General features: G+C 40.2%; 2 protein-coding genes across 4 annotated transcripts in view; both read left to right on the top strand.

The window, feature by feature from the left end:
- The window catches only part of LOC106548619 (uncharacterized), a 59,366-nt gene extending 51,730 nt beyond the window's left edge, over window positions 1–7,636 (top strand). The window contains 1 exon segment of the mRNA XM_087708752.1: window positions 4,614–7,636. Coding sequence (XP_087564878.1) covers window positions 4,614–5,808 — 1,195 coding nt within the window. The 3' untranslated portion in view covers window positions 5,809–7,636.
- The window catches only part of LOC106548772 (uncharacterized), a 62,837-nt gene extending 37,991 nt beyond the window's left edge, over window positions 1–24,846 (top strand). For 2 of the 3 annotated variants that reach the window (XM_087708740.1, XM_087708738.1), the window contains exons 2-6: window positions 15,365–15,906; window positions 16,230–16,344; window positions 16,465–16,532; window positions 20,471–20,600; window positions 21,457–24,846. In XM_087708740.1, the coding sequence (XP_087564866.1) occupies window positions 15,490–15,906; window positions 16,230–16,344; window positions 16,465–16,532; window positions 20,471–20,600; window positions 21,457–23,147 (2,421 nt within the window). In that variant the 5' untranslated portion in view covers window positions 15,365–15,489 and the 3' untranslated portion in view covers window positions 23,148–24,846. Of the gene's footprint in view, window positions 1–14,772; window positions 14,904–15,364; window positions 15,907–16,229; window positions 16,345–16,464; window positions 16,533–20,470; window positions 20,601–21,456 lie in introns of those variants that run through there. The other variant, XM_087708739.1, reaches the window with a different exon arrangement.
- The last annotated feature ends 2,561 nt before the right edge of the window (window positions 24,847–27,407 follow it).

Here is a 27,407-nt window from a genome sequence, read left to right as displayed (position 1 = left end):
ACTTAATGAAGTTATCAGTAACACCTCCGGCACATTCTGCTACACAGACTGTCCCTCTCACAAGGCTCGATCCAGCATCCAGACCTGCAATGGCTACAACTAACCGTGTGGAGGTTGAGCGGCAGGCGCTGAAAGCTGATGGTCTGTCGGACAGTGTCATTCAAACCATTCAAGCCTCGTGCCGCCCTTCCACGATTCGAATATATGACGCAACCTGGACAGCGTTTACTAAGTGGTGTTGTTCTTCTGACATCCTTCCCTTGTCTGCCTCTTTGGCTAATGTGTTAGATTTTCTCTAACAGGGCCTCACAAAAGGTCTTTTGACAAACACGTTAAGGTGTCAGGTGGCGGCCCTCTCTACAGTCTTGACTCTACCGACAGGTGAGCCTATCTCTCATCTGCCACATATACGTTGGTTTCTCTGTGGAGCGACCAATATTCGTCCTCCGACTGTTCACAGATACCCAACCTGGGACTTAACCAAAGTTTTAGACTTTCTGACCAGGGCTCCGTTTGAGCCATTGCAGACCGTGTCTCTTCAACATCTCATGCTCAAGGTCTGTTTCCTGATCGCAGTGACATTGGCAAGACGAATCTCCGAATTCGCAGCTCTGTCGATTAGAAGCAACCTTTGTATATTTCATGCAGATAGGGTCGTTCTCCATCTAGGTCCGGCATTTATGCCCAAAATTAACTCATCCTTTCATAAGATTCAGGAGTTAATTCTCCCTAATTCTTGTCCCAATCCCTCTGGGTTAGGAAAAAAGTGGCATTCCCTAGACGTTCACAGGGCTTTACGTGTTTATATGAAACATTCAGCTACCTTCAGGCATTCTTCTATGCTCATTCTCACTGCAGTTGGAGACAGCAGTCGCTCTCACCCGAATCCGGTCTGATTTCATCCTTGATGGGTTTAGGTCTGCCCTTTTTTTCTGTTGTTTGGTTTTCCTTTTTTCTACTTCTCCATATCACCTACACGTCAGTCTATAGTTGTCTTCGCCTAAAGCTGGGGAAGAGCAGCAAGGAGGATGGCTTTTAATCTGTAGACTCAGCCCTATTGGTTACTGGACGGAGCTAACCCTACGTGACTGCTGTCTCCAGCTGCAGTGAGAATAAGCGTATCAGGTAAGTACCAACGCCCATTCTCCTCTCCTCTTCCTCTTTCTAATCTCTCCCTCTAATCTTTCGGGTGGCATGTGCCATCTATTAAACATTTTATACAAATTTTCTTTATATGCTGTTGCCATTGTTGGTTTACACTTCCTTTCCCATACTTGTTGCCATTTTTCTAACTCTAACGTGTAACCAAAGTTTTTTGCCGATGCTATCATTGTTTCTTCTACTTCTTCTTCTTCTAATTTAATTCTAAGTAAATAACTATATAGTTTCTTAATCATTTTTCTTGTGTTCCCATAAGTATCTTATCCAATTCTGAGCTTCCCAAGTTAAAACCATTTTCATATCTTGATTTTATTTGCATTTGTGTATGTACCCTATATCAATCCCTTGTTTCTTCTAGTTCTTTTTTCTGTTTTAGTTCTCCCCTTTCTGATAAAATACCTTTGTATCTAGTAATGTTTCTCATATTACTAATATTCGGACGTGTCAAACCTTCCATTGTTGAAAGCCACATTGGTATTTCCAAGTAGTGTTTTCCTTTCACTTTTTCCCGTACTGTTATTGTAATGTTATTTTTCATTCAGGAGTCAGACAGCCCACGGATAAAAATTGTTCTTCAGCCTGTTTGTGCGTCTGCTTATGCTTCTATATCTCTTACCCAATGGTAGGAGAGGAAAGAAGGGTGTGAGTCCTCCCTGAGGATTTTCTTCGCTCTCCTAAAGCAGGGAGCCCTAGCGATGTTGGCTAGCCCACAATATTTTCTGCTGGGCTCACCAACCTCTGTAAAGTCTGTCAAGCTAGGATACCACACCATAATGCAATCAGTGAGGACGCTTTCTATTGTGGACCAGTAGAAAGAGGTCATCAGTTGTGGTTCCATTTTATTTTTTTGCAAGACCTTAAGGAGTCTGGCTTCCCATCATTCACTTTGTTTGAGAGGGCAGGCTGATTGGCAAATGAGTGGAGTAGGCTCCAAAATAATATACTTGGAGTGTGTTTGTCTGTCCGGCCACTAGATGGGGCAAGAGAGCAACAACAGTATAAACGTATATGTTGTGGCATAACACTACCCAAAATATTTCTTCAATCCAAACCTTTTCTCTGTCTGTTTTCTCACATAAACCCTGGAATGCTACCTAGAAGAGCCATTTACCCTAGTGCATAGCTTTGCTTTGGGAATTTATAAGTGATAGGACCTTTTTTTTAACAATTGCTCCTGGGCCTTCTGTGTACTGTCTTTCCCCATCAGGAGGGCCTTGTCTCCTTCGAGGAGGTGGCTGTGTATTTCTCCGAGGAGGAATGGTCTCAGCTGGATCCTGACCAAAAAGCTCTGCATTGGGAAGTCATGATGGAAAATTACAGGAATGTGGCCTCTCTTGGTAAGGGTATTTCCTACTCTGCAGTCAGAGACTTCAGGAAGACTTTTTGTAGTTGGATACCTCGGGCTATTTCTCATTTAAAAAATCTCAAATTGATGTCATCTCTGGAGAGGAAGCAGGTAGAAATACATCGTTCTCCTGGTCCTAGGAAGGAAATAGATCTGTGATGTTCTCTTTAGATGCATCCTGTGCCATTTCACGTCTGATGTATTTTCTATTTCTAAGTAAAGACATCAGTGGCAAAGTCATTCCTTGTCTTGATGTAAAGTTAAATTCCATTGCACATCTCAGCTTTTTTGGCCCATATAATTCCATATCAGTTCTGTGAAGCCGTGATGGCGTGCTTAGAATGCAGGACTGCAGGCTACTTCTGCTGCCTGCCGGCTGCCTTCAATTTGGCAGTAAGAATCCCACCAGGCTCAAGGTTGACTCAGCTTTCCATCCTTCTGCGGTCAGTAAAATGAGGACCCAGATTTTGGGGGACAATATGCTGACTCTGAAAACGGCTTAGAGAGGGCTGTAAAGCGATATATAAGTCTAAGTGCTATTGCTATGAGGCCTTGTCGTTCAAGTAAGTGAGTTAACTACTTTTGTTTGATTTCTATCCTGCGCCTTAGAATTAGGGGCGAAATGGTGACGGTTTCCCATTGCAAACATGCAGCTTAAGCTTAATAGAAGAACACTAGTATCTTCCCCCTTCAATCACGTGATTTTTGGCAAATAAAAAACAAAATGTAAGTGAAACATGGTTTTTGTAAGAAGAAAAAGAGCAGGTTGAAAATGAGTTTCAAAGGGGGATTTAGTTCTTGTAGGTCTCTGTTGGAGTAGACGCACAGGTGGTATTCACAGGTTCCGCCCATTTCTGGAAAACTAGTAGTGGAAATTTTGAGTAGTTTGGGAAACCGGTAAATAGCACCTCTGGCTGACCCAGTCCCCATCTATTCTCTGCCTCCCAAGTCCCAGCTGATCACAAGGGAATGGGGAGTTTGCGGTAACCTTCCCCTGGAGTGGGTTGGGAATAGGCGATTTTACAGCAACCTTCCCCTGCCACACCCACCAGGCCATGCCCACCAAACCACGCCCACAGAACTGGTAGTAAAAAAAATTAAATCCCACAACTGAATGGATAACTTTCCAATACATGTTAGGTTTTCTCCCAATACAACTTTGGATGCTTCCTCTGATTTTTCATTAAGTCAGAGCTGACCCTTGTTGGGATATGAATATCTATGGATAATAATAAAGAAAAAGAATGTCTGCTATTCTTAAATCTTTTAGGCTTCATTAATGTGGGAATTATCATTTATATCATTGTAAGCAATCAAACATGCTATATTTTAGAGCCTGAAAAGTTTCAGAAGGCAATAATGAGGACTTCCGACTGATTGGTCTTTTCCTTTAACCTTGTTTATTTCCCTTTCTCCTTGAAGGTGATAATGAGCAGGACCATGAAGAGTCAAGGGAATCATTTCATGGGTTCAAGCATGGAGACGTAATGGAGAAACCTGCAATTCAAACAGAATTCCACAGGCAGGAGAGAAACCCCTCAAGTAATTGGAATAAGTTAAGCTCATCTTCCATTGAGGCTCACATGCAGGAGCTTCTTGAAGGGGGAAAAATACAGAAGAAAAATATGGGGAAAGGTGTAAAACTATCCAAAGCCACATTAGAGGTAAATGAACACTATCCCTCCACATCCAAAGACAAACGCAAAGACAATGGAAAAAATTACAGTTGTCCATTTAAATGCATGGAGTGTGGAAAGAGCTTTAGCCATCAAAGTGGCCTCATTAATCATAAAAGGATCCACACTGGGGAGAAGCCATTTAAATGCATGGAGTGTGGAAAGTCCTTTGGTCAGAGCCATCATCTTACTTCCCATCAAAGGATCCACACAGGGGAGAATCCATTCAAATGCATGGAGTGTGGAAAGGGCTTCAGTACAAGCAGTGCCCTTACCATCCATAAGAAGATCCACACAGGGGAAAGGCCTTTCAAATGCATGGAGTGTGGAAAGTCTTTTGGTCACAAACACAGTCTTACTTCCCATCAAAGGATCCACACTGGGGGGAATCTATTCAAATGCATGGAGTGTGGAAAGGGCTTCAATACAAGCAGTGCCCTTACCGTCCATAAGAGGATCCACACAGGGGAAAAGCCATTTAAATGCCTGGAGTGTGGAAAGTCTTTTTGTCAGAGCCATCATCTTACTTACCATCAAAGGATCCACACAGGGGAGAATCCATTCAAATGCATGGAGTGTGGAAAAGGCTTCAGTACAAGCAGTTCCCTTACTGTCCATAAGAGGATCCACACAGGGGAAAGGCCATTTAAATGCCTGACCTGTGGAAAGGGCTTCAGTACAACCAGTGTCTTTAAGGTCCATAAAATGATCCACAAAGGGGAAAAGCCATTTAAATGCATGGAGTGTGGAAAGAGCTTCAGAAAAAGCCATTTGCTTAAATGCCATCAAAGGATCCACACAGGGGAGAAGCCTTTTACGTGCATGGAGTGTGGAAAGAGCTTTAGGGTAAAGTATTTTCTTATAACCCATCAAAAGTTCCACACAGCGGAGAAACCATACAAATGCGTGGAGTGTGGAAAGAGCTTCAGCTACTCCAGTGGCCTCATTTTCCATAAACGGAGCCACACAGGGGAGAAACCATATAAATGCATGGAGTGTGGAAAGGGCTTCAGAATAAGCAGTGCCCTTACTGTCCATAAAAGGATCCACACAGGGGAGAAGCCATTTAAATGCATGGAGTGTGGAAAGGGCTTCAGAATGAGCAGCGCCCTTACCATCCATAAAAGGACCCACACAGGAGAGAAGCCATTTAAATGCATGGAGTGTGGAAAGTCTTTTTGTCAGATCCATCATCTTACTTCCCATCAAAGGATCCACACAGAGGAGAAGGCATTCAAATGCATGGAGTGTGGAAAGTCTTTTTGTCAGAGCCATCATCTTACATCCCATCAAAGGATCCACACAGGGGAGAATCCATTCAAATGCATGGAGTGTGGAAAAGGCTTCAGTACAAGCAATACCCTTACTGTCCATAAGAGGATCCACACAGGGGAAAGGCCATTTAAATGTCTGGAATGTGGAAAGGGTTTCAGTACAAGCAGTGCCCTTACTATCCATAAGAGGATCCACACAGGGGAAAAGCCATACAAATGCATGGAGTGCAGAAAGGGCTTCCGTACAAGCAGTGCTCTTACTGTCCATAAGATGATCCACACACGAGGAAAGGAATGGCTTGATGTTGCTGTGAAACAACGGAGTTTTCCAGATTCCCGGGATCGCCGTTGAATCCAGGTTGCTGGGTGGTCCATTTGGACCTAAACCATCCTGTAGAGATGGTGATAGGTAGGGGTATATCCTGCTGATCCCAGAGACACCCGCAAAGTGTCTGGTGATCCAAGAAAAAGCCCTTTTTCCAGCAACTTTGAGTCAGACATTAGGCTGCTGAAATGGCAGACAGCTCCGTACCACAAGGGCAGGAGAGAAACATGTCATTTGGTGAGAATTTTAAATTCTTTTTTTCTTTTTTGTAAAAGTTTTTTAAAAAAACAAACAAAAACATACATAAAAATATCATCAGTTACATATCTATTTAGCATGTCATTGGTCACAAACGTTTGTGCGTCACTGCTTTCGGTTGCATATAAGATCAATAGTTATCAACCCAATATACATTAGTATATTGATTATCATTATAAATCACATATTCATATAATGCTCTGTTATAATTTCTTCCTTTTAAACATGTTTTCCTTTTAAACATGTATTCTAAAGGTTAAATTCATATGTATGCTAACTATCTGTTACATCATTATAAATTTATTAAATAGCATATCTTAATGGTATCATCTATCTTATTCTGATATTTCTTACTTTATATAAGAAAAAAAATCACCAACATTGTATATTGGTGTATCATTATTTTCAATTATATGTAAAATAAATATCTATCAAATGTATATAAATATACCTTTCATTGTGTCTCATATATTCAACTACAATTATTATTTCTTCATTTTAAACAAGATGTTCTAAATATTTAATTCATATATATACCAATACTCCATTACTTTGTTATAACTCTATACAGTCTATATAAGTGTAATATGTCTTTATAATATCTCCTTTTGCATTTTATTATTATAATTCAAAATTATGGTAATTGTATTCATTGATAAAACAAGTCCCAAATCTTTAAAAAATGTTCATCTTCTTCGCTAATTTCAAATGTCAATTTACTCATTTCAGCACACTCCATTATTTTTCAAATAACTTCCTCCTGCGTTGGTATTTTCTCATTTTTCCAATTTTTTGCAAATACAATTCTGGGTGCCATTAAAATATTTATAATCAAATATTTCAAATCTTTATTATATGTATCTATTATAATACCCAATGAAAAAGTCTCTGGTTTAAAGTCTATGCATTTCTGTGTCATTTTCTCCAATCATGTGTGTGGATTTTAGTCCAATACCTTTTAGCTTCTGGGAAAGTCCACCACATGTGGTCGTATGATCCCGGTGCCTGATGACATTTCCAACACTTTTCGGATTTGTTCTTGAACATTCTTGCTATTCTCGTTGGGGGTAGATGCCACCTGTAAAACATCTTATAAGCTTATAAGCTGTTGATGTTGTCATTTTATAATTTTGGGACCACAATTTCTGCCATTTCTCTAATTCAATCCCATGTCCTAAATTTCCCCCCCCAAGTTATCATACATTCTTTAACTTGTTATTCTTTTAGTTTAACCTCCAGTAAATGCCCAAATAGTTTTTAAATTACTTTTTCATCCGTACCTATCAAGATTTTATCTAACTTCAGTTATTTTATCATAAAAACCTTCCATTTTAGAGTCTTTATCATATCTAGATTGTATTTGCACATATGAAAACCAATTCATTCCAATTCCTTCCTGTTTCAGCTCTTGTATAGATTTAAGTTTACCCTCTGCATTCAAAATTTCACCATATCTAATCGTTTGTTCCTTTTTGTATGTTATTTGATAAGAAAAGCTTCAATAGTTGATAGCCAGACTGGAATTTTTAAGTAAAATTGCTTTTTAATCTTCTCCCAATTTAATAACAAAACCTCCCTTAAGTAATGTCTTCTAAAATAACCTCTGTGTTAGTACCTTTATACCATAAAAAGCATGCCATCCAAAAATAGGTCATGTCCTTCTAAAATCAGTAGTCTGGAATTCCTTAGTGTTATCCACTCCTTAACCCACATCAAGCTAGTTGTCTGGTGATATAGTTCCCAATTGGGTAGGCCCATGCCTCCTCTTGTTCTAGCATCTTGTAATGACTTTAATTTTATTTTTGCTTTTTCCCACTGCCAAATGAATTCAATACTATTTTATTTAATTCATCAAAATATTTTTTCCCTAGTCTAATTGGAATTGTCTGGAAGAGATATAAAATTCTAGGTAAAATGTTCATTTTCATTGTAGAAATTTTCCCTATCATTGATAATTATAAATTTTCCCATGTCATTAGATCAGACGCAATCTTATGTTTAAGTTTATGATAATTGTTCTCTTTAAGAGTGCTACATCTTCAGTTAATAAAAAAAAGGGAACCAACTTAGATACAGTTAAAGTTTTCATTATTAGGGGGGAAATGTTATGCTACAGGCTATAGTCAAATAAAGGAGGGATAAGAATAACAACGTATATATAGATAAGGGTATAATATAAGGAAATTTTAAACAGTGATTTGGAAAGGAGGATTAGAAAACTTTTGTTATTAAATATTATGGAAGTTTAGCTAGAATAGGACTGAAGGATTTAGTGTTAAGTGGAGGATTTTAGAAATAGTAATTGAAAGGCCAGTTCCACTTTGGTATATTTTATGATGAAGGACGCTTAAACAATTATTGTCAAATGAAAATGGAGATATGATGATGGTGACATGTTTAAATATTTGAGTTAAAATGCTTGAGTTAATATGAATTATGTTTGTTGATTGTGGAAGAGATGCATGAAAGTCTTTTTGTAACCAACTGATACACTTTCTACAGCATGTAAAGAAGAATTGTTTTTGTTTTAAATTAAAAATAAAAAAAATATTTAAAAAAAGAGTGCTACATCTTGCAGTTAAGCATATCCCTAAATATTTAACCTTGTTTGTAACTTGGATCCCCAATGCTTCTGTCAATTCTTCCTTTTGCCTCAATGTTATATTCTTTGTCAAAATTTTCATTTTGTCTTTATTTATTTTCAAACCAGCTACATTCCCATATTCCTCTACTCTCTCAATCAATTTGGGTGCTGTTTCAAGTGGATCCTCGAGAATAAAAACCAAGTCATCTGCAAATGCTTGTAGTTTATATTCTTTTTTATTTTCATTTCTTTTATTTCTTTTTCTTCTCTGATCTTTCTATTTAATACTTCTAGTGTTAAAACAAAAAGTAAAGGTGATAGTGGGCAGCCTTGTCTTGTACCTTTATTTCAATGGAATCCGTCAGTTCTCCATTTATCATTATCTTTGCTGTTTGTTTATGGTATATGGTTTGAATGGCTTGTGTAAATTTCTTGCCAAAATTCATCTGTTCCAATTTTAAGAACATAAATCGCCAATTCACATTGTCAAATGCTTTCTGGGCATCTAAAAAGATCAAAGCCATTTGTTTTTCAGCGTGTGCCTCATAATATTCCAATGTATTTAAAATTATCCTCATATTATCTTTGATTTGTCTTTTTGGAAGAAACCCATTTTGATCGGGATGGATAAACCCATTTAAATATTTTAAAGTCTTTTGTTAGTATCAAAGCAAATAACATAGTCTGAATTCAGCAAGGGGATGGGTCTATAATTCTTAATTTGTAATAAATCAATCTCCTCTTGGGTAGGAGTATAATATATGCCTCTGACCATGATTTTGGTATCCTACTTTCGGACATTACCTCATTTATAACTTCCAGTAGTGGAATGGACAACAAATCTTGAAAAGTCTTATAGAATTCTGCAGGCAGCTCATCTGGGTTTGGATTCTTGCCATTATTTTGTTTTTCAAGTGCCTCAGTTAATTCCGTCATGGTTATTCTACTTTCTAATATCGTTTCCATTTCTTTGGGTATCTGGGGAAGATTGGTTTCTTGTAGATATTGTTTAACTCCTCCCTCATCTAAATTCTCTTGTTCATACAGCTTAACATATTAATCTTGTATAATTTTCTTCTTCTTTACCATTCCATAGCAAATCTATCCTTGATTATTTTTTAATTGCAATATTTTTTTTTATTCTCTTTTTTCAATGTGTACGCCAACCATCTGCCTGGTTTATTAGCATTTTCAAAATAGTTCTGCTTAGCACCTCTAATTTTTTGTGCTAATTTCTCCTTTTCCAATAGATCCATTTTGTGTTTATTTATATCCATTTTTATTTTAATATCCTTTTTTTGTGGAGACTTCTGTAACCCTTTTTCAAGGGCCTTGTAATCATTCTCTAAACCTTTAAGAAGTTGCCTTTTCTTTATGTTTCCCTTTCTTGTATAGCTATTATCAAACCTCTAGTATAAGCCTTCATTGTATCCCAGAGGTTCTGCATCGATGTATCTTCCTTTCCTGTCCTTGCCATGTAAATATTAAACCTTCTGGCATAAGCCATCTGTAGTTAACACCTTTCTTAAGTAGACTCTTAATCAGGAATTGATATGTTCTTCTCGTCTCTTTTACTCTTTTTGGGATTTGTTTCAGCACTATAACCTCCTTCCCCTTATATTCCAATTTTCTATCTCTTGTTTTCTGTAAAATTTGTGATTTAATTATTTTCATGGTAAATCTTACATGGACTTTCCTCGGAGTCTATTTCTCGCTGCATATCTTGTGTAGACTCGAAACACCTCATCTATGCCATCAATCATCTTCTCCTGGGTTATCTCTAACACATCTTTCAGTCATTCTGATATTATTTGGGCCAAATCCTCACCTTTTTCTTCTATGTTTTGGAATCTTAAAAAGAATTCTGACTGATCCATTTCCCATCCCAGTATTCCGCTGCTGTCTTTTTCCACTGTGTTCAATCTACCATCAATATTCTCCATTTTCTTCTCTCTTTCTTCATCCTTTTCTTCAATTTTTGTAGTCTGTCTTCATATTACATCACCCATTGTTGAATTGTTTCAATTTTTTCTTGCTTTTCTTGTCTTGTCTTTTGTTCTATATTCTCTATCCTCTTCTCAATACTCTCTCCTCTGGCTTCCAGTTTTTGTATCCCTTTCATAATTGCCTCTAATGTTACACCCTTGTCCTTTTCCTTCTCCTGTTGAAGCATTGTCTATATTGATCTTTGCCCTCCTGCAGGTGAAGAGGAAGGGGTTGTTGTTGCGGAGTGAACAGTTGCTATTTTTCTACTCATCTTCCTTTTCGTGTTTGATTTTTAACCATGAGGAAGCAGAAAGTGGAAGATGAGGAAGAACAAGAGGAAAAAAGGGGAAAGGGAAAGGGAAAAATATGCAATAATATGGAAGATCAAAAATCAGGAAGGGAAGAAAAAAGAAGATAAGAACTAAAAACAAAAATTCTTGGATCTCTCCTATGTAAATAGTTATGAAAAGAAGAAAGGGAAGAAGATAAAAAAAAGGGGAAAAAATTCTTTAGTCCAAACACACTTAAAACACTAAAAAAAAAATCAAAACAGAAAAAGTAGACAGAATGGAACCACAACTTCCAAAACAAAGTAAGGTAAACACTGCCGCCAAAAGGGAGTAAAAAAAGGAAAAGTTCAAAGTCTTTATTGGGTGAAAGCCTTTCCAAGGTCACTCTAAGCTTTCCCCTTTAAAAAGAAAGATTTAGTTTATTCTTTCAGAATAATTTTCGCTGCTACTGTTAGTTTCCAAGAAACAGCTGTATTCCTCTCACTATCATATCTAACTAAATAGCCTTGGAGAGTTTCTCTCCAAACATTCATGCAAAAATAAAAACATTGTTCCAAAACCACTAGGTGGCAGTGATACTTGTTTCAATCCCAACCCTTGTTACAATGTTACACTCTGTCTTTAACGTTCTCTAAGAAAAATGGACATGATTAATAAAAAAGGAAAATATTCTAGGTCAGTTCCAACTTAATTGGAACAATAATTCAAAAAAAAAAGTCCAACAGAATAAGTAAGAAGAAAAGTACAAAGAGCTAGTCCAAGTCCAAATCAAATCGCTTCAAATAGCTTCTTGAGTCCAGTCAGGCTTCCGGCATTGAAAAGGAAAAAAAAGGAAACCTTCAATTAACTATTTCTTACATCCGCCACTTATTTTCTTATCAGTCTTTTTCTTTAAGTAGAATGTCCCAAGTTTTAGGATATTCTCTCTCCAAAGAAAAATAAAATAAAACTCTCACCAAATTGAAATGCTTCTCTTTAGCGCTTAGGTTCGGGGCGGTCAGCAGTTTCAGCAGCTGAGAGGCTGACTCTTAGTCGCTGGCAAGGGGGGCTTTTTCCCGGATCACCAGAGACATTGTGGGTGTCTCTGGGATCGACAGGATGTACCCCTACCTATCACCGTCTCTACAGGACGGTTTAGGTCTGAATGGACCATCCAAACAACCAGAATTGGGCGGCAATCCTGGGACTCCAGGAAAATCTGACCGTTCCACAGCAACATCACGCCCTCTTCCTTAAATTCTTTTTTTCTATTGGAGAGAGAACACCCTAAATTTGGAGGTTTTATTAAAAATAAAGACTGATGAGAGAGTAAGTGGCGGATCTAATGCATGGTCAATTGAAGGTTTCCCCTTTTTACTACTGGAAGCCGGATTGGACTTTCATTGCAATTTACGTTTTAAAGTGGAATGATTCTTTGCACTTTTTTTTCTTACTTTATTTATTGGATTCTTTGGAAAAATTGATACAACTAAGTTTGAACTATTTAAAAGTTTCTCTCTTTTTACCTTTACTTAATGAGTTAATATATTTTCTTTTCTTGGCTTTCCATTTTATTTTATTTTTTTAAAGTAAAAGGCGGAGTGTAAGAGACAAAGACTGAGTGAGAAACAAGTATCACTGCCACAATGAAACAATGTTTTTATTTTTTGCATGAATGTCTGGAGAGAAGCTGTTTTTCTTAAGGTTATCTTTCTAAGGCTTGATAGTGAGAGGAACAGAGTTGTTTATACAGGTGTCCCTTGGGAAACTTTCAATGCCTGGAAACCCACTTTGAAAGTATAAATAAAAACTTTAAGGGAAAGCTCAGAGTGACCCTGAAAAGGCTTTCACACTACAAAAGCTTTGAATTCCTTTTTCTTTTTCTTTGGTGGCAGTGTTAATCTTACTCTGTTATGGAAGCTAGGACTCCTTTCCGTCTTCCTTTTACTTTTTAAATTTTACTTTATATTGAGGCACTTTGTGAGCTTGTTTTAAGTGGACTGCACCAAAGGAACACTTAAATATTCTACTTCTCTTTTTTCTCTTTTTTCCCTTCTATTTGTAACTTTTGTATTTTCATATTTTTATATTTTGATTTGGGAATTGCTCTCCCTTATTTTTTTGTTTTGTTCCCCTTTTTATTTTTTTACTTTTTACTTTTTACTTTTCCCCCTTTTTAATTAGAACCAATTGGAAAAGGGCATACAAGAGACCAAAGATTTTTACCCTTTTGGCTTTTTATATTATTGTATCCTTTTCTCTTTTCTCTTTGTGACTCTTCTGCTGCCCCCAACCCCTATTTAGTGTTTTATTTCTTATTTTTTGGCCTCCCCATGGCTACGTGGGACCACAATTTCATTTTACATTAGGTGGATTAAAACACACAAAAGAAAAAAATCTGGAAGATGAGTAAAAAAATAGCAACCATTGGCTCCGCCACAACAACTCCCTCCTCTTCACCTGTGGGAGGACAAAGATCAATACAGGCAGATGCTGCCAGACCATTCTCACTCCGGATGTTTACTTGACTTGCAATAAAGAGTTGTTGTTACTGAAGCCTTTGTGTGCCTCCTTTTCCCAAAAACAACCAAGCTAGAGTGAATAGCCAATGCTTTAGATTTAGAAGATAGGCTCAAGGTCCAGAAGGATCATCAAAGATTTGAACACAGGCACCTATCGAAAATTATGCAATTCAGCTTTTAAACAGGCAGGGAAATAATAAAAGTACTTCTATGGAAAAGGAGATATCTGGCTCAATAGCCGGAACTCTAGAAATATCCCAAAGAACAACAACATGGATGATTAGGAGATTAAAGCATGAACAGTTGCAGGAGCTGGGTTCTAAACAGAGAGAACAAGGGTTGACGTAAGAGGAGCCTTCCAATACATGAGGGGTTGTCATAGAGAACTTTCCTGACAGAACAATTAACTAAAGGAACAGCTGGACTCCAGATGTTTTTGGTGTTCTATCATTGAAGCTTTTCAAAAAGACATTGGACAGGCATTAGTCTGCGATGGTGTGGGGTTTCCTGCTGGAGCAGGGAATTGGGCTACACAACATGAAATATCCCTTCCAACAATGTTACTGGGTATTCTATATTTTGAATCTCTTGAGTAAGAATAAGGCTGAATCCTATTTCTTCTGGGTGCCTTCACTCCCTGTATAAAAGGATGTAGCTTTCTACAGGAACCCTTCTTAAAAGTGAAAGGGGACACATGGGTGTAACTCTATCAGAAGCAATTGGATAAAGAAAGGTTATTGATCGGGAGGAAAACAACCTCCTCCTTTCTGGGCCCTGATGGAAAAGCACCGTTTCCACCCTTTGCATAAGCACCTTCCATGCACACAGGAATCCACCAGGTGTGTCCCTCTAAAAAGAGAACCGGACGCCATGCGATTCCCCATTCGGCCACTGGAGGGCGGACGCCAGAGGTGATTCACCATAGAAGAATGGGAGGGAAGTGACGTCACTGGATCTGACGTCTCTATTTAACCCTTTGAGCTTCACAGGAGGTTTGAATGGGTGCCGGAAAGTCTTAAAGGGGGGAAAACTACAGGTGGGCAGAGTAAGTGGCGGTTTGAGTGTGTGAGTCTCCGCGTGCAAAAGGGGAGGGGGGAACAGGGGTTCCTGGTGCTAGAGAAGGAAGGGAGAGAAGCCAAGTCCCCATGGAGGTTCCGTCTTCGGAGTCCTGGGGGTGGGAGAGCCCGGGATCCCATGTTCCCCTGCCGCCCCTTTCCACGCAGGTGGCAGGCAGAGGGAAGCGGTGCTCAGGACGAGCCGCGTCGCCCCAGGAACAAATCCCCAGAGAGGAGGGAGGGTCCCGGGGGAACCCTCCGCCCCTCCATAACCTGGAGGAAGCTCCGAGGTCGGAGATGGGGAGAGCCTGGAGGGCAAATCTGGAGCAGAGAACAAGAAGATGGTTGCAAGGGAGGAACTGCAGGAGATTGTGTCCGCCTTCTGCTTAAGTGCTGCAGGAGACTAGAATAGGGTTGGATCCCCGGGAGTTCAATTTCTCTTGGGAGGGTGAGTGAACCAGCACATCAATAACCCCGGGTGTCTAGTGTGAAGAGTTGCTTAGCCTGTTTAGGTTTGGGTATTTTTCTGAACCTACCTCCGTGCAATTATGTGATTTGGCTCTCCAAAAGCAAACCCTGAAGAAAGGGAACATCCAAAGCAGGTTCATTTTTTTTTTTAAAGGGAACTTTCCTGGTTTAGAGTTTGGCATGTTGGGTAAAACCTTTGTAGGTAAATGCAGATCTATTTTTTTATAAAGCAAGCCTAACTTTGTGAGACGAAAAGAAATTGAAACACTGATCCAACATGCATTTATTCAGTGTTCCAAGTCCTTGATGGAAATCAATCTCAGTTTTTGTACAAACACATATTACTGCACAAGGCCTCTGCAATCCTGTACTAGCTTGGGAAAATATATCTTTCCATTGGAATGTTCTTAATCCACCACATTCTTTTAATCTCACATATAGGAATTGGAAACTACTTGTACTACCTCTCTGGGAGGCAAAAAATTGGACAGAGATGGCTGAAAGTCTTCCCTGACCTGTAGCTACAGCAATGGTACTATGAATAGAAAGGTGTTTGAAGAGAAAGAATGAAAAGCCAATCTTTGGAGAGTGAGGAAATTGGAAAAGGCCCTTTGGGTGTCCAGCCTGGGAGCTATGAAGAGATCTGGGCAAGAACTGGTCAGAAGATCTTGGAGGAGACAACCAACCTTTCAGAAGTTCAGCTATGGAAGTTCAGGAGCTTTCAGCACCAGGAGGATGAAGGGCCGAGAGGACTATGCAGCCAACTCCATTCCTTTTGTAGTCGATGGTTGAGGTCAGAAAATTACACAAAAGCGCAGATACTGGACCTGGTTGTTTTGGAACAGTTCTTGGCACTTCTGCCTCTGCACATTGAGAGCTGGGTACGAGAGTGTGGAGCAGAGACCAGCTCCCAGGCGGTGGCCCTGGTGGAAGGTTATCTCCTGAGCCAGGTGGTGGAGCAGAAGGAGAGAATTGACTGGCAGGTGAGAGATCTTCATTTGGGAGCTCAGAATTCATTAAATCCAAATTTAAGTTTAAATTTAGTCTAAGTCTAAATCTAACAGTGGGTTTGAATTCTTAACTCACGCCTACCAGAGTTCTTTGGCATTCATTATACATGGAGATACTGTACTTCTAATTCTTGTAGGACCTTGTTCTTTTATTTTTGATAGTTGTTCCTTTCCAAATTCCCAATGTCATTGATAGCCTTCAGGGGCTTTGGAGGGGTGTTCACAGAAGAAGAATCCACTTTTTGATGTGTATTATCCATTCATTTTTCTTCTTGTTTCCTGCCTGCTTTTTCAAGTCCTTCATGGTAGAGATCAGAGATCCTGAGGGAAGGAGGCATCCATCAAATTCATCTCCGGAAATGTTTTTCAGGAGAATCTCTCAGGAGGATCCAAATATGGACAAGACCAGAGGTAATACGAGGTTCTCCCACTCCCCAAAAAGATATCAGCTGTTTCATCTTCTCTATGCCTTCTCTTCTATAGAACTTCTACGTTATGAATTATGCAGTGTAAATTTTGTCTCCCTCATAGGGAAGAATAGAAGGAAATTGACCCTTCCTGGTGGTGGAACTCAAATAATGGTTGAAACTCCAGTTCAAGTAAGAGGAAATTAATTTATTAGATTTGTATGCTCCCTTTCCTTCAGAAAGTCAAGCTGATGTTCATAGACAGTCTCTTTCCATTTAATCCTTCTTTTTTGAGTTGGCTTATTTTTGTGTTCCTGAGCAAGATTTTAAGTTGAAACAGCTTCTTTTTAGAAAATCTTCTAAGACCAGTATTTTAAATAACTGCTAATTGTTTCCAATTATTATTATTACAATTGTAGTTATGCTAATTACACACTTTTCAAATAATCCTTCTGGATGCTCATTTTTTCCCTAACTCTGAGTTAGATTTTTGCAAGGATGCTGAAAACTGTCTAAATATTCACAATGGCAATTACAATTAAAAAAAAACAAACACGTTTTTAGTCAAGGCACTTTTGGCTTGCGAATAATTTCTTTTTTAAAAATATATGTTTTATTATTATTTTTTAAATATACATCTGTATTGTGTGTGAACAGAATTAGTTCTGAGTATCATTCATATTAGTCCAGTTCACAATAACAGTATTAGCAATTTCTATCCCATTTATCAAATTTTAGTAACCCTCATTTTATTTTTAAAACATACATAAACAAGAAATGCCTAACTCCTCATCTTTATCTCTATCTTCATCTCTATCTTCCTTGTTCAGTCTAGACATTTCTCTATTATACGTATATAAAAAAGTTTGACTATCATTCATTTTAATCCAATTCACGTTAACATTGTTAATAGTCTCTATCATATTTATCAAATTTATATAATCTTCATTATATTATTGAAACATACATAAAAAAGAAAAATGCCTAACATCTGTAAATTTCTAATCTTTCTATTGTTTTATTCATTCTATAAACAATTTATGGTTTAATATTTACCGTAACTAATGTTATCTCTGTCTCCTTAGCTTACACTCAGGCTACTTTAATGTTTAAAGGGCAATTTTTAATTCATCATCTCTTCTCTTCTTTAGTGCTTCAATTTTTATCGCATTTTTAAATTTGCCTCCCACACTCTTCATCTTTGTCTCTATCTTTATGTATCTGTTCTTTGTTTAATCTAAACTTTCTTCCCAGTACAATCTTGCGTTGCCAATTCTCCTAGTTATCTGCCCATATCCCAAACTCCTTATCAAAAGCATCTTCCTGTCTCTCCAATTGTTGATTTATCTGTTTTATTTTCTTCAGTCTTTCTTCCTTTGTCAGCTGATTTGTCAATCCTATTTTGGCTCAAGTCCTTGATTCATTTGTTGATGTGACCAATACCTCTGTTATTTCCGCTCCTTTTGCTTATCATTTATCTGTTGTTCCTCTTCGTTGAGCTGTTGCTTTATTTGCTGATTTTTCTGATCCATATTTTTTCCCTGTTCATGTTTCATTTGCTAGCTTAAATAGTCCATTTAATCCATTCTTACTGTTGCTTTGACCAGTTTGTGGGCAGTTTGGTCCTTGTTCCATGTTTCATACAAAGTGTTTTCCGTTTTCTGATCCATACCATCGACTAAGAAAAAACAAAGTCAACTCATTGAGAAATCCTCTCATTTCCACAGCTGTTCCTTCAACTCCAGTCATAATAACAATACATCTTATGTATTGAATGGTTATCTTCCATTCAATCAATGTCTCAGACTACATGCAGCTTCCTTACAACTTGAGGAGGAACTTGAGGAGGAACATCTTTCATGAAGATGTTGAGAAGAGACAGGATTGCTCTTTCCTGGGTAACCATGAGACCTTTATTAAAATGCTGCAAAGAACCCTTCCCCCTCCCAAACACAGAGACGTTTCCTTCTGCAGACACAGGAAGGATTGTGTTCTCACCCAGGCTTCCTTAAAAAGCAAGAAGCAAAGTCTTGGTCCCACCAAAACCCCTTTTATTTACATGACTGTGAATTCCTTTTATTCACAGTCAGCACGGCTTACACAAACCTTATCTCGTTTGGGGAGCTGCCAAATAACTAGTTTCCAAATGTTTTCATTTTTTTTTTCATTTTCCCTTTATTTGTATGCCGCCCTTTTCCCTGGGGGGACTCAGGGCGGCTCACAGTTCAAAAAAAGGGGGGGGGGGAAGGACAAACAATTTTCCAACATGAAGACAATACAACATATTAAAAAGAAAACACAACAGTCACACAATTCGAGTGGGGTTAGAATCTTAACCCCAGGCCAGCCGGGACAGCCAGATCTTTAGAGCGGCGCGGAAGGACTGGAGGGTGGTGAGGGTCCGGATCTCCATGGGGAGTTCGTTCCAGAGGGTCGGAGCAGCCACCGAGAAGGCTCTCCTCCGGGTAGTTGCCAGTCTACACTGGCTGGATGATGGAATTCGGAGGAGGCCTAATCTATGCGATCGTATCGGTCTAGTGGATGTAATTGGCAGTAGGCGGTCTCTCAAGTACCCAGACCCAGTACCATGAAGGGCTTTATAGGTGATAAGTAGCACCTTGAAGCGCACCCGGAGACCAACAGGCAGCCAGTGCAGCTCGCGGAGGATGGTGTTACGTGGGTGAAGCGAGGTGCACCCACGATCGCTCGCGCGGCCGCATTCTGGACTAGCTGAAGTCGCTGAATGCTCTTCAAGGGCAGCCCCATGTAGAGCACATTGCAGTATTCCAGCCTAGAGGTCACAAGGGCACGAGTGACTGTTGTGAGAGCCTCCCGGTTCAGGTAGGGACGCAACTGGTGCACCAGGCGAACCTGGGCAAATGCTCCCCTGGTCACAGCTGACAAATGATGTTCGAAGGTCAGCTGTGGATCCAGGAGGAAATGCAGGGCAATGCAAAACTTGGCACAGACTCTTATAGTCACAAACAGAACTTTCACTCTTGAAATAACCGAATGAACAATTTTTTTCCTGCAAAAACCCCCTCCCTGTTCGCTCCTTTTTTGTTTCCTATGGGCGGGGCCAATCACCTCCAAGGTATGGCTTTACTCCTGAGTCGATCCTGCTTTCTTAGTTGTTCTTGTCTTCTGGCAGCTCTGTGCATGCACACACTGGGAACAGGCTCCAGCTGTTCCTCTGCCTCACTGCTGTCTAGCTCCCTCTCTGCCTCCGATGCAGAGCCCTCATCTGAGCTTTTCTCAGTCCCCAAGAATGGCCCATGTTCCTCCCCAACCTCCTCCAGCTCTGCTGGCCACCGGCGGGCCACAACAGATTGGTGTCACTGATAGATGGAGTTTTGGAATGATAGTAGCTCAATTGATCCAGAAGAAAGTTGTGTTACTTTCACTGACACTGAAAGTCCTGCAGAATCAGTCAAATGGATAAAACATTTCCAAACTATTGCTTCAGTTAAAAGCTTTTGGCTTTGTCCGTTTTCTCACATAAACCCTGGAATGCTACTTAGCAGAGCCATGCACCTTAGTGCAGTGATGGCAAACCTTTTTTGGCTCATGTGCCAAAAACAGTGGGGGCGCAGGGGGGTCATGAGCAGGTGTGCCACACCCATAAAGCTATGCGCACGACCCCAGTATGCATGCGTGCACAACCAGCACTCCCCCACATTTTTGGCATGCTTTTTTCGCCCTCCCCAGGTTCCAGGGACTTTATAGGATCCTATGAGCAAATTGGAAGCGTTTGTAGGGTTGTTTTTTACCCTCTGGAGCCTTCAGGGAAGCCTCCTGAAGGCTCCGGAGGGCTAAAACTGCCCCCACAAGCAAACCAGAAGTACGTTCTTGAACCACCGGTTTGCCTGTAGGGCCATTTTTTTGCCCTCCGGAAGCTTCAAGGAAGCTTCTGGAGGGCAAAAAATGGCCTTAAAAGAAGGCCGAAGTCAGCTGTGCACGCTGGTCAGCTGACAGGGCAATTCCTCCCATACCCTGACAAATGGCTCTGCATGCCATAGGTTCACCATCACAGCTTTAGTGCATAGCTTTGCTTTGGGAATTTATAAGCGATAGGATCTTTTTTTTAACAATTCCTCCTGGGCCTTCTGTGTACTCTCTTTCCCCATCAGGAGGGCTTTGTCTCCTTCGAGGAGGTGGCTGTGTATTTCTCCGAGGAGGAATGGTCTCAGCTGGATCCTGACCAAAAAGCTCTGCATTGGGAAGTCATGATGGAAAATTACAGGAACGTGGCCTCTCTTGGTAAGGGTGTTTCCTACTCTGCAGTCAGAGACTTCAGGAAGACTTTTTGTAGTTCGATACCTCTGGCTGTTTCTCATTTAAAAAATCTCAAATTGATGTCATCTCTGGAGAGGAAGCAGGTAGAAATACGTCGTTCTCCTGGTCCTAGGAAGGAAATAGATCCGTGGTGTTCTCTTTGGATGCATCCTGTGCCATTTAACATCCAATGTAATTTCTATTTAAACATGTCAGTGGCAAAGTCATTCCTTGTCTTGATGTAATGTTAAACTCTATCGCAGATTTCAGCTTTTTTGGTCCATATAATTCCATATCAGTCCCGTGAAGCCGTGATGGCGCAGTGGTTAGAATGCAGTATTGCAGGCTACTTCTGCTGACTGCCGGCTGCCTGCAATTTCGCAGAACAAATCCCACCAGGGTCAAGGTTGACTCAGCCTTCCATCCTTCTGAGGTCAGTAAAATAAGGACCCAGATTGTTGAGGGCAATATACTGACTCTGAAAACCGCCTAGAGAGGGTTGTAAAGTCCTGTGAAGTGATATATAAGTCTGTGTTATTACTATGAGGTCTTGTCATTCAAGTAAGTTGGTTAATTAGTTCTGTTTTATTTCTATCCTGCGCCTTAGAATTAGGAGTGAAATGGTGACGGTTCCCCATTGCAAACATGCAGCATAAGCTTAATAGAAGAACACTTCCCCCTTCAATGTGATTTTTGGTAAATAAACAAAATGCAAGTGAAACATGTTTTCTGTAAGAAGAAAAAGAGGAGGTTGAAGATGAGTTTAAAGGGGGATGACTTCTGACTGATAGATCTTTTCCTTTAAACTTGCTGTCTTGTTTATTTCTCTTTCCCCTTGAAGGTGATAATGAGCAAGACTATGAAGAGTCAAGGGAATCATTCCAAGGGTTCAGGCATGGAGACGTAATGGAACACCCTGCAATTCAAATGGAATTCCACAGGCGAAAGTCCTCAAATAATTGGAATAAAGAAAGCTCATCTTCCATTGAGGCTTACATGCAGGAGCTTCTTGAGGAAGGGAGAAAAATACAGAAGAAATATATGGGGAAAGGTGTAAAACTATCCAAAGACACATCAGCGGTAAATGAACACTATCCATCCACATCCAAAGGCTGGGATTATATACCCAAAGACAATGGAAAAAATTACAATTCTCAGGAAAATGGGTCTCTTACATCACAAAAAAGTCTTCCCATTGGGGAGAATCCAGAGAATGGAAAGAGCTTCTTTGAAAGGAAGACTTTGAGTGCTCAGGAAAGGAACCACAAGGAGAAGCCATATAAATGCATGGACTGTGGTTCGGAATTCCATAAGGTTGCATCCCTTGTGAGACATAAAGTAATTCTTACATGTGATGCACCATATAAATGCATACACTATGGAAAAGGATTCAACAAAGAGAGTAATCTTACATCTCATAGAAGGATTCACATGGGGGAAAAGCCCTATAAATACATCAAGACATCTGTACACAGCAGCAATCTTACTGTCCATCAAAGGATTCACACAGGGGAGAAACCATTTAAATGCATGGAGTGTGGAAAGAGCTTCAGAAGAAGCAGTCAGCTTACTTCCCATCAAAGGATCCACACAGGGGAGAAGCCATTCAAATGCATGGAGTGTGGAAAGAGCTTCAGCCGCTCCAGTGGCCTCAGTTCCCATAAACAGAGCCACACAGAGGAGAAACCATTTAAATGCATGGAGTGTGGAAAGAGCTTCAGGCAAACCAGAACTCTCATTATTCATAAAAGGATCCACACAGGGGAGAAAGCATATAAATGCATGGAGTGTGGAAAGAGATTCAGAAGAAGCAGTCATCTTTCATCCCATCAAAGAATCCATACAGGGGAGAAACCATTTAAATGCATGGAATGTGGAAAGAGCTTCAGCACACACAGTGATCTTACTTCCCATAAAAGGATCCACACAGGGGAGAAGCCATATAAATGCATGGAGTGTGGAAAGAGCTTCAGACAAACCAGAACTCTCATTATTCATAAAAGGATCCACACAGGGGAGAAACCATATAAATGCACGGAGTGTGGAAAGAGCTTCGGTGTAAACTGTTCTCTTAAATCCCATAAAAGGATCCACACAGGGGAGAAACCATATAAATGCATGGAGTGTGGAAAGAGCTTCAGCCAATCCAGTGGCCTCATTATTCATAAAAGGATCCACACAGGGGAGAAACCATATAAATGCATGGAGTGTGGAAAGAGCTTCAGCCAACTCAGTGGCTTCATTATTCATAAAAGAATCCACACAGGGGAGAAGCCATTTAAATGCACTGAGTGTGGAAAGTCTTTTAGTCAGAACACTCACCTTACTGGCCATAAAACAATCCACACAGGGGAGAAGCCATTTAAATGCAAGGAGTGTGGAAAGGGCTTCACTTTAAATTGTTCTCTTACATACCATCAAAGGATCCACAGAAGGGAGAAGCCATTTAAATGTATGGAGTGTGGAATGTCTTTTAGTCAGATCACTCACCTTACTTCCCATAAAAGGAGCCACATGGGAGAAACCGTATAAATGCTGGGCACATGGAAAAACATGTCAGGAATCACCTTACTGGTCATCAAAGATCCACACAGGGAGAAGCCAAGATAAATGCATGGACTTTGGAGAGAGCTGTAGGAGGAGAAATGTCTTAATTTCCCATACTCAGGGAAATTGGGTGGGAATGTATGTTAATTCGAGAAAGTTACATTAATGAATTTTCCTATATACAGGGAATGAGCTTGCAAAGGAATTTTTTTGTAGCTCAATCCTTCCTATTGTTTGAGCGTGGGATATGAATTTACTAATGAAAATAAAAACAATTCCTAGGTGCCATTTTTATTATGACCTGGATTATTGAAGGTATCTATATTTAAATTTAAATACGATTTATTTTCAACGGTAGAATTCCTATTCCCCACTTGTTTGTTCTTTCCACTTGATCACACTCAAAAGGATTTAAATTTCCCTTTTTTTTCTTATTCTTTCCCTTTCTCATTCATTAATAGACACCCATTTTATTAGAGTGCTTTTCTATATCCTCAGAAAATTTGGAACAGAGCAGCAGAGAGATTCTAGGCTTTTTAAAATATACAAATACAATCCAAAGAATTCAAGTTCCATCAAACTTTAGAGTGAAGTGGAATTTGATATTGAATTGTCCTATTGAGTAATTGTGATATTACATTAACAGTGACAAATAAGAGGTTTTCTACTTTTAATTTTTCATGATTACACCCCCTCTCTTTTTGTACCAAGTTAGGGATACTCAAGAAAATAACAAAGTGATGCCACTGTGCTAACATTGCAAACGATCAAGCAAGAAAGGTGCCAATCACAAATCAGTAAGGCCAAAATAAATAATCTTGAGTTTTTAAAAAAACTATTTCAGAAAACAAATTCTGATCTTCCTGACCACAAAAGAGAAGGGGAGCCATCTCTGTGATGTGAAAAATTCCAAAAGACTCAAAAGTTGCATCCACGTTGTAGAACTGTGACCTGAGGCAGTTACTATGCATAGAGAAGCATGGAGCCTTATTTAGTGAAAGGCCTCATAATCTGAGGGAATTGCCACATGTACATCAATGTACAGTGAGTGAAAAGAGCTGATGGGATGAAGGATTCCTCTCTCAAGGACCTAGAATGATGAGAAGCTCCCCAAATCAATGTGCAAAATCTTTTTTCAAGTATAATAGCTATATTTCACTCTTCTAAAATGTGATGAAGACTAAGAAGAAGTCGTCTAAATTTGATTTAAATAAAATTAAATATCAATGGTATAGTTACTTTCTAGTCATATATTAAGAGCTTTTTCTCTTTAGTTGCATTTAAAACATTCAAATATTTGGAAGTATTTGGGTGGGGGCATTGTCACGCTACAAAATGTAACTTGTACATGCCACAACATGGCTGGAGAGACAGATAGGCCCAACTCAATTGTCTGAAGCCTGACTCCATTTTCCTTCGGCATTTGGAGAAGGCCAAAGCAGCCACTTTGGTCTGTGACACATGGTCATCCGGAGACAGGCCTACACCCCTCACATGGAGCATCACTGGTGAAGTTCAAGCTGCTTGTTGGTTGGTTAAATTCATCAGTAGCTTTATGCTGTCTATCTCGTATTTGTATCTTATCTCTCACTGTATGTATCTTTATTTTCTTCAGTTTCACCATACCCTGTTCTCCCAATAAAGCATTCAGATCTACGCACAGGGTCTGTTTTATTGGAGGATAGGTTGGTTTTGCTGCATGTCGAGGTGCACACAGACTAATGTGCAGTGCGGAACAGAACAGGCATAGTCAGGATTTCATAGGCTCGTCCTACACAGTAAGTGGAATAAAAATGCAGGATAGATGGCATCACTACCAGATAGATTTGTAACTGGCTGACAAACCATACTCAATGAGTACTTCTTAATGTAGAAAGTTGGCACACACCGTTCTCCTAGAACAGTGATGGCGAACCTTTTTTGGCTCGCATGCCAAAAGGGGGGACGCGCAGGAAGGTTGTGCGTGGACATGCCAAATCCATAATGCAATGCTCAATCCCAGTGTGCATGCGTACATCACCTGCACTCCCCCCTCTTTTGCATGCTTTTTTCACCCTCCTCAGGCTCCAGAGCCTTTATAGGAGCTGGGGAGGGTGTAAACAGCCTCCTCCGCCCCCCTGGAGGCGTCAGGAACTTCCTTGAAGCCTCCAGAGTGCAAAAGACCGCCCCTCCGGGTAAACCGGAAGTTCGGGAACGGACTTCCGGTTTGCTCGTAGGGCTGGTTTTAGCCTGCCAGAACCTTCAGGGACCTTCAGGAGTCCGGTTTGTCCGTAGGCCATTTTTAGTCTTCCAGAGCCTTCAGGGAAGTTTCCTGAAGGTTCCTGAAGGCTCCGGAGGACTAAAAACAGCCCTACGGACAAACTGGAAGTGACTTCTGATTTGCTCATAGAGTCATTTTTTTGCCCTCCAGAACCTTCAGGAAGCCTCTGGGGAGGGCAAAAACAGCCCCCCTTCCCTGGAGACTCTCTGGAGGCTTCAGGAGCTTCCTTGAAGGTTTCAGAGGGCAAAAAATGGCCCTAAGCGCAAACCGGAAGTCACCATTCCTGAACTTCTGGGTTCCCGAACTTCTATGCCCTCCAGAGACTTCAGGAAGCTCCTGAAGCCTCCAAAGGGCCTCCAAGGGAGGGGGCTGTTTTGCCCGCTCCAGGATCCTAGAAAGCCTCTGGAGCCTAGGGAGAATGAAAAAAACGCACCAAAAGCGGGAGGGGGGTTTGTTGGTCACGTGCACATGAATGTTGCAGCGCGTGCATAGCATTATGGGTGTGGCATGCCTGCGCACGAACTCTTTGTGCTCCCCCCGGTTTTGGCACGGGAGCCAAAAAAGGTTCGCCATCACTGATTTAGAAGATAGGCTCAAGGTCCAGAAGGATCTTGACAGATTTGAATACTGGGCCCTACCCAATAAAATGCAGCTCAGATTTTAAACTTAAACAAGAAAATAATAAAAGTACTTGTATGGAAAAGGAGATATCTGACTCAATAGCAGTAACTCTAGAGATATTGCAAAGAAGAACAATAAAGATGATTAGGAGCAGGAGACTAAACATGAAGAACAGTTGTAGGAACTGTGTTCTAACATAACAAGGAGAACAAGGGATGATGTAACAGGAGCCTTCCAATACATGAGGGGCTGTCACAGAGAAGATGTCAACCAATTTTCCAAAGCACCAATGGTAAGATAAGTAATAGATAAAAGGTTTTCAAAGAGATATCTAGCCTACAACCAAGGAGAAATTTCCAGACAGAACAATTAACTAGTGGAGACCCCTGCTCTGGTGTGTGTGTGTCTGTGTATGCATGTTTGTGTATAAAAGGCAGCACTGATCACTGATTATAACAGCACAAGAACAAGCACTAAGCACCGGATCTATAGAAGTAGGGATTTACCATACTAGATAGAACTCAAGGGATAGATCAGTATCTCTCAGCTGAAACATATGGAGTTTAACTCCCAGAATTTCCCAGCCAGCTATCTAGGAGTTTCCACAGAAGATCGTGGAGAATAGAGTTAAGAATCTCTGGGATTTCCAGATCCCGAAGGACAATCATGCATTAGATCAGGAGTGTCCAAACTTGGGGACTTTAAGACTTGTGGACTTCAACTCCCAGAATTGGGGAATTCTGGGAGTTAAAGTCCACAAGTCTTAAAGTTCCCAAGTTGGGACATCCCTGCATTAGATAATCAACTAGACACTATAGTAGTAGACAAATTAATAGACAAAGACCAGAAGAGCTCTGGAAGCCAGGCAATGGGGCCTAGGCAAGGCACACCTCAATGTGAGTGATGTCGAGTTGGCCATGCCCATCCAGTGACATGCCAACCCAGCCACGTCCAGCCACTCGGTCATTAAGGCAGAGAATTATTTGAATACCACCATTGTGTGATGGTGTAGGGTTTCCTGCTCCATCAGGGAATTGGGTTACACAACATGCAAGATCCCTTCCAACTATGTTACTCTGTTTTCCATATTTTGAATCTCTTGAGTAAGAAGAAGCCTGAATCCGATTTCTTCCATGTCCCTTCACTTCCTGTATAAAAGGATGTAGCCTTCTTAAAAATGAAAGGGGGCACATGGGTGTAACAAAGTTAGAAGCAATTTGATAAAGAAGGGTTATTAATCGGGGGGGGGGAACAATCGCATCCTTTCTGGGCCATGATGGAAAAGGCACAGTTTCCACGCTTTGCATAAGCACCTTCCACGCACACAGGAATCCACCAGGCGTATCTCTCTAAAACAAGAACCG

This window comes from Thamnophis sirtalis, unplaced genomic scaffold (assembly GCF_051295495.1).
Source record: "Thamnophis sirtalis isolate CommonGarterSnake01/CBP01778 unplaced genomic scaffold, rThaSir2_p1.2 scaffold_3, whole genome shotgun sequence".
Lineage (NCBI taxonomy): Eukaryota > Metazoa > Chordata > Lepidosauria > Squamata > Natricidae > Thamnophis > Thamnophis sirtalis.
This window is presented reverse-complemented; position numbering and strand designations above follow the sequence as displayed.